This window comes from Coptis chinensis, chromosome 3 (genome assembly GCF_015680905.1).
Source record: "Coptis chinensis isolate HL-2020 chromosome 3, ASM1568090v1, whole genome shotgun sequence".
NCBI lineage: Eukaryota > Viridiplantae > Streptophyta > Magnoliopsida > Ranunculales > Ranunculaceae > Coptis > Coptis chinensis.
Window position 1 is genome coordinate 59,580,283 of NC_141458.1, and position 7,638 is coordinate 59,587,920.

The 7,638-nt window shown below is 40.1% G+C and overlaps 1 protein-coding gene and 1 pseudogene across 2 annotated transcripts; one reads left to right on the forward strand and one right to left on the reverse strand.

The window, feature by feature from the left end:
• Positions 1-281: 281 nt before the first annotated feature.
• On the forward strand, positions 282-2,684 carry LOC147510217 (uncharacterized; annotated as a pseudogene). The gene is made up of 4 exons (XR_015218767.1): positions 282-520; positions 626-740; positions 825-939; positions 1,147-2,684. The product of XR_015218767.1 is annotated as an uncharacterized LOC147510217 (transcript).
• Positions 2,685-3,878: 1,194 nt separating this feature from the next.
• Positions 3,879-4,980, reverse strand: LOC147510218 (early nodulin-like protein 14). The gene is made up of 2 exons (XM_086602242.1): positions 4,664-4,980; positions 3,879-4,543 (listed from the first exon to the last, which is right to left on the reverse strand). The coding sequence occupies exons 1-2, from the start codon at positions 4,839-4,841 to the stop codon at positions 3,993-3,995; spliced, it is 729 nt and encodes a 242-aa protein (XP_086458368.1). The 5' UTR covers positions 4,842-4,980; the 3' UTR covers positions 3,879-3,992.
• Between the last annotated feature and the right edge of the window lie 2,658 nt (positions 4,981-7,638).

The window sequence follows — 7,638 nt, forward strand, 5'->3', positions numbered from 1 at the left end:
TATTCAACAGTGTAGGTTTTGGTAAGGAAATAGGGAGAGATTGGGGTGCAGTCATGCAGGTGTGGTTGGGGGCATTGAGACTGTGAGTGAAAGTGATGTAACTTGTGTACAACATAATAGTACTCTTTGGAGCTAAGCACGTGGATGTGTAGGGGACACAACGAACCATCAAAATGACCCTTTGAAATAATTGAGCCAGTGAAGAAAGGACGACATTACCAAAAATTGTAAAGACTAAAATTTAATTTATAAGCCATCCCCAACCCCACACACCCCACCCAATATCTTTCCATCTTTTCTGCTCTACTCCAGTAAATAACCCCTCTCAACATTTTGGGATTCAAGAATTTGACCCTCTCATCCATTCTAAATTGTATTGGAAATTTGGAACTACTAGAGTATATAGTGGGTGTATCTAAGATGCCAAGACCAGGGCCAAAACGTATGAATGTGTTAAAAGAGCTTGGCACAGTGATAGGCACAAACCCATGAGAGGGTCTCTCATTCAAGAGATTTTCAGGTGAGTTTTTATGGTTACACTTTTTTTTGCTGTCTTTATTTCCGGTTTTCATTTTTTTTTTTTGTTGGTGTATTGTCTTTGAATTTACTCCATATGTTTGATTAGGGTGGTGAATGAAATTCATGGCACTGAAACTAAGAAAAATAAAGAATGGCAGGAGAAACTTCCTGTGGTTGTTTTGAAAGCAGAGGAAATCATTTACTCCAAAGCCAATTCCGAGGTGCCTCTTGACTGTTGGTTTTCGCTATTCATTTTCACTTTTATTTCTCTCTAGTTGTTTTAATTAGAAATTTCTTTTGTTCAGGAGGAGTACCTGGACCCTCAAACGCTCTGGGACCGAACCAACGATGCCATTAACACGATAATACGTAGGGAAGAGAGTACTGAAACTGGAGATCTTCTTCAACCTTGTATTGAAGGTAACACACTCTTTCCTCTCTTCCTTGTTTTTATATGTTCAAGTTAATTAGCTTCTGCTGCATTATCGGCATTTGGTTTGCTTTCTTAGTGGAATTTGTAATGGCTTTAAGTTTGATATGTTATGTAACCAGAACTAGGATTTTATAGGAGATACTATGTGGGTATAAGTTTAGTGATTGTGTTGTTTTTTTCCCAATTTTTATCAGCTGCTCTAGTTCTGGGCTGCACTGTAAGAAGAGCTTCAAGGAGCCAACGGAATAACCATCCCAGAGCTTATTTGACCCCCATTACACAGGAACCCACTCCTGTCTCTTCTAGAGTTGCAGTGAATATTACCCACGGAGGGTCTTCCTTAAGGCCTGCACATTCTGTGAAACCAACATTTTCTTCACATATCGTAGGCTCCCCTCACACCGTGGACAATAAACCGACTGTGACTCATACATTCCCTTTTCCTTTGGAAAATTTATCACCATCTGCAAGTAACCAAGTCTCATTTGGTATTCATCCCTCTGCGAATGTGGGGCGTGTTTATCCCTTATATTTTGGTGCCCATTATCAAGCTACAGATCCCCAGGTTGTTTCTCATCCTCCCCAAGGCATAAATTCCAGTGAAGCTGTTCATGGTATTTCTCAATGTCAGTCTATTAGGAGACTCACTGAAAAGGGTTTCTTACAAAACTTCTTCATGTGTGATGCGGTTGTAAATGCTTCGAACAGAGACACAGAAGCAGAGTGGAGGAGATCAGCTGAGAACTCACCTGTCATTGAATGTGATCTCTCATTGCGTTTGGGCCCTCTTTCAGTCCCCTGTGCAAGTGAAGAAACTGGGTGTGCTCATGAGGTTGTAGATATTGGATCAAGTAGTTCTCAGGAATGGGACAAGTCCTGTGATCAGTCTCCACGAACAAGTAAAGAGTTTTGTTTCTTCCCTAGGGATAGTGCTGATGACCCCTTGGAGTCATCCTCGAGCAAATGGAGTTCGAAAGGAAGAGGTGAGGACCATCACGGTTCCAGTAGGAAGCACAAAGCACCTGTCAGTTACCTTGCTGAGTCTGCCCATTTATCTTATCATTGCAAATATTCATCTGACCAGTTTTTTGGTAGAATGAAGTAGCCAGATAAGTAGGAATTAGGATATATAAATGTATTCAATCTTGATATAGGAAGATGCACCATTGCTTTAGCTTATTGGTTATTTTCTTGTACCAAGATTGTTTCTCGTGTTGGTAGAGTTGAGCTGCAAGTTTCAATCGGGAAAGAATGTTAGTATAGAACCCTGGTCAACTTCAATTTTCATTTACATAAACTTTTTGGTTTAATGAAATAAAATAATTTGCTAAACCATCGTCTACAAGATAGACATCAATGTTACATGCGGTGTCGTAAAGCTTATGAGCTCTGAACAGAATGTTAGGTCTTGCTGAAGAAGTGTGCAATGAACTGGAAAATGTGAGAAAAGCAAGCTCAACATTCCACCGAAGGATGTATCAATTTATAGGGATTCCTGTTAAACTTTTACACGCCTGTTAAATCATTCAAATCCATTATGGTTCTGTGGGGAGGTGATTGTTCAACTGCAAAATGGTTTGCCTTGTAAAATAGCTTCGGACTTTCGGAGTTGTATTAGTGGAGCAATATTATGTAACACTGACATGGAAAGCAAGGGGATTCAAATTTTCATATGATATATTGAAGGCGGCTGCATGTGTTTTTTTCTTCTTCGATAATTGAATTTTATTGATAGAAGAAGGCAGTTACATTTTACATTCATACATACACACCAACAGACAATGTAGTGGTATGCGGTATGCCGTGGTGACAGAGATAATCACCAGTAGCATAAACAAGACAAAAGCAAAGAACTACAACACCTAGGGGAATACTCCAACCTGAAAGGAGCATGCACCACCAGTTACACTGCATTATTTATGATCCCCTGCCAGTTAAGTACTGAGTGCTTGAACCTGTAGTCCTTCCTTTCTGGTGTCACCAAAGACCAATACCATAAGAAAGCCTTCCATGCAAGCTCTTTCAGCTGAAGTGATCTTGTTCTTAAAAACTCTACCGTTTCTTGATTTCCACAAGACCCAAATCGCTACATAAGGTGTCATTCTTCATAGGTTAGCAACAAAGCCGGCTCCTCTGAGTTCAGGCCATGACACTAGCCAGCCCTCCAAGTATCAGCCTGAGCTATCCGATTAAATGCAGTGCATACCGGCTGCATAATAAGCGTCCACAATTCCAGCGCGAAAGAGCAAATGGAAAATAGGTGAAAAAAGCAGCTGCATAGGATCTCTTAAGAACAAGGGGTGAAAATGGTACTTTGTTGATCAAGTTCAAGCATTGGCCAAACAAAAAAGAGGTATGATTCAGTCTTATTTACAGTGTAATCCTTAGAGGTTTTGTGTCCCTTGTATCTTTTCAAAGACAATTATGGTCGTTTTTTTTTCTATTTCTATTTCTATTTCATTGAAAGAAAATTGGCATAAAGATGCATTGAAGTTCGTTAGTATATTCATTAGACATTCTTAATAGTTGATTTGTCTTACAGTTACATTGCCATTACTTTAACCCTGTTCGAAATGAATTCTAAAGGCGGAAAAATACTTTTGGTGTTCATTTACCTCTACTGAACACAAGATATTTTGAAAACCATAATGAATAAATGAAGAACAAGAGGGAGACAAACGATCTAATTTAGTTCTTTAAGATTCTAAATAACAATGAGTACTTAAAAGCCTCATGTAATTTGTAGTAAGAAAATAATTTTATTGGCAAGTGCCTGACTCGTCTTGTTTGGAAAATTGGAAGAGCGTAAGATTCCTTTGTTTTTCCCTGGTGTATTAAACTTGGGAGTTTGAACCATTAATTCAGCATTCAATGTGTACAACCAGCCAAATTAATCAAACAGTGAAAATGAATCAACTTGGGGAGATTTTCTAAGAACTAAACAAATAAACCACAACTTTATTGTATATGAAGGCTCTGTAATACAACATAGAGAGGGAAAGAACGATTTAAAAATCAAAACAAATTTGTTAATAAATATCTAATATAAGAAAGCGATGGCAGTGGACAAGAGAGCAGAGATGATTCCTCCAATCGTGATGGATGATGATGCAGAGCTGGGTGGAGAGGGTCCAATGGACGGGGAGGAAACTCTGGGGGTCAAGGGTGCGGGAGGCGTGCCTGGCCCAGGTGTAGCTGGGGAGGAAACTATGGGGATCAGGGGTGCGGGAGGAGTGCCTGGCCCGGGTGGAGAGGGTGCACTAGCCGGGGAGGAAACTCTGGGGATCAAGGGTGTGGGAGGAGTGCCTGGTCTGGGTGGAGAGGGTCCACTAGCCGGGGAAGAAACTGTAGGGATCGTGGGTGCAGGAGGAGTGACTGTCACAGGGGCCGTCTTAACAGTGATGGCTAGCTTCATGCCACTCAGACAATGCCCATCAACGGTGCATATGTAGTAGTGCTCACCACTCGTGGCAAGAGTTATACTTGCTGGTCCAGTTGTTTGTGAGGAAAGGGGGCTTGCACCGTTGCAGCTATCATACCCGGCCTTTGTTACTTCTGCTACAGCATGCAGTCCAGTGGGGAAATCGAAGACTTGTAAAAATAGCAGGAAAGCAACATTAGAAACACTGTTTATAAGTGAAATATTACGAGTTTAAGCCATCAGTGAAAGCATGAAAACCACACACAGAAATCCCGACTATAAAGACATACCTAGAGTATCACCAACTCTAAAATCCTGGCCAGCAGCCCACGTGCTATATGTTCCATCCCCATTAGTAGGAAGAAACCATCCCGAGTTGCCTAGGACAACATGTGTAGCAGCAGTTGCACTGTGAAGCAGAGCAGCTGCAGCGAGGAGGCACCCAATCACACCCATATGGCTGCCCATCTCTGTTATCTCTCTTGTGTATTCACCAGGTCGTCCCTTTCTCTCACTTTATGAATCTTTGTGGAAGACAATTGTGAGAATGAGTTGAGAGTACGTGCCAAGTTGATATGTTTATAGGAGCTGTTAGCCTTTTTTTTTAGGTAAAGTTGCTGGCTACTTAGCTAGGTGGATTTTGTTTATTGTTTGACCTAAATGTATGAACTGGCAATTGTTAGAAAATATTAGTTCAACATTTCAAGGAAGGACACAATTAATTTATAAGGATGTCTGTTAAACTTTAACCTGAAGACCCGGTAATAATTGTTGCGACTTGCCTGTCTAATCTTTCAAGTTCATTTTGTTGCGGTGGGAAGATGATTGATCAACTGCTTGAAATTGTTTGCCCTGGGAAACAGCTTCGGATTTGGTATTAGTGGAAAAGCAAAGCATTTTCATGTGAAATTGTGAACCAGCTGCAATTCTTGGGGGTTTAAGTTTTGATAAAGCAGCACCATAGGATATATAAGAACAAGGGGTGAAAATGGTGCTTTGTCGATCCAGTTCAAGCTCTGGCCAAACAAAAGATTGGTACGTTAACCACATTATTTTCCTCATTGGCGTGATGCCCCTTGTCCTCTTTACAAGAACTGAGTGAAAGAAAAGTTGGCTTAAGGGTGCATTGAAGTTCCATATTGTACGTATTCAGTAGACATTCCTTATTGTTGTTTTGTCTTACACTTAACGCTGCCAAAACTTTAACCCTAATTGAAATGAATATAAAGGCGGATAAATACTTTTGGTGTACTTGTATTGATCTATATTGGCTTTGGGTTGCATTTGAATTTGTTAGAATATATCATTGTCATTTAAGATTGTTCTGTTTGTTTTGTGATTTTGCCCAACCTTGAACCTGTTTCTTGTTGGAATACAAAGGCAGATAAATAATGAAAAAAAAAATGAACATGAGCTATGAAATGACAAAGAAAAAAAATGAAGAAAAGAGGAACACGACCAATCTAACTTAGTTATTTAAACTACAGGGTCCATCAAGATATGGCTAAATCTTCTGAAGAAAATTGAGTACTTGAAAACTTTAGTAAGTTTTAGTTAGAAAACAATTGTATTACTTAGTAAGTTTAGTTTATTTCGTTAGTTTGGAAGGAGTTTAAAATTGAGTGCATGATTCCATTATCTATCTGTGGTGTATTAAACTTACGAGTTTAACCCATTCAGCAATCAGTGTGTACTTCCACCCAAATTAATCAGACAGTGATTGTCGATCTGCGCTATTAACTGATGAGCTGAAAATGTGGTCGAAATTTTGTGAGCTAAGCAAATGAGTCACAACTTCAGTGTATAGTCGAAGGCGCTTAGTAATACAAGATAGAGGGGAAAACAGAAACCCAAAATTAATCCGTTAATACATATCTAATATAAGAAAGTAATAGCAGTGGACAAGAGAGCAGAGAATAACCCTCCAACTGTGATGGATGATGATGCGGAGCTGGGCGGCGAGGAACCTGAGGGCGTCAAGGGTGTGGGAGGAGTGTCTGGTCCAGGGGCGGTCTCAACAGTGATTGTTGGAAATAAGGTTGGATAGACGCCCACCAAGATAAGGATAAACCACTGAGTATAGGACTCTATCCTATCTGATATTAGATGAGTATAGGATTCTATCCTATCAGATATTAGATGAGTATACAAGCAAAGATAATGTTGCCCGAATTGCCATACTTGGCACCATGAGGAATGACTTCATGATGCGGTATGATGGCCTTGGATCGGCAAAAGAGCTATGGGGAAGCGAAAAAAGCGGGGGGTACGACTCATCGAACTCTGCCACCGAGGGAGGCTACAAATGAGCTTTGACAAATTTATCAAGTCGCCCCCATACCTCTATGACACAACATTGCGGTGATGAGAAACATGGTTCCGAAGTTAGCTGGCAAGGGGACAGTCTGTCAAATGAGCAAACAAATTCAAATCTGTCATTAGGTCTTTACCTAAAACTGGGGAACAATTTAAGTCTTATCTTGGACGATGACGATTGATATCACAAACTTTGCAGGTGCAAAGGAAATGTGAGCTTGAGGAACAAAGGCTTCTCAATGAAAAGCCCTGTTGTTCAAACTGAAGCAAATGTTGTCAAACCAAAAAAGGAAGGCTCCTTGGAACAAGAAAAGTGGAAAAGGGAAAGGCAAAGGAAAAGGCCAAGCCTAACCCACACAAAAAGAAACCTAGGAAGTCGATAGACATGACTAGTGTTGAATGCTTCCGTTGTCATCGGATGGGACTATGCTAGGGCATGTCCTTCTCCGAGGTGAGTTTTACTTTAAATGCTTTGTCAATGTGATAAGAAATCTTGTCATCTTTGTCCCGATTCATCACAATATTGGATTGTAGATCAAAGCGAAATGATACCACATAAGCGGGATAGGTCCCTATTTGAAGATTTTAGGAAACTTCCCACAAGGAACTTCGGAGAGTCCACATGGGAAACCAAAGTGTTCGATGTTTTGGCACGAGGCACTTGTAGGTTGGATTTTGCGAGTGGGAGATCCATCCTTATTGAAGAAGTACTCTTTGTACCCTCAATTAGGAGAAATCTTTTATCGATTTTGAAATTACTTCAAGAATCCTATGTGTTTAATTTTTCCCGAACTTCGCTTGAGATATTTTAAATAACAGTTTGATAGGTCATGCTTATTTAATGAATTCTTTTTTATGACATTACACTTAGCACAAAACTGAAGTTTTATGTCTAAAATGGTTGGTTGCCAATTGTGGCATGCTAGACTAGGACATATTGGACACAATA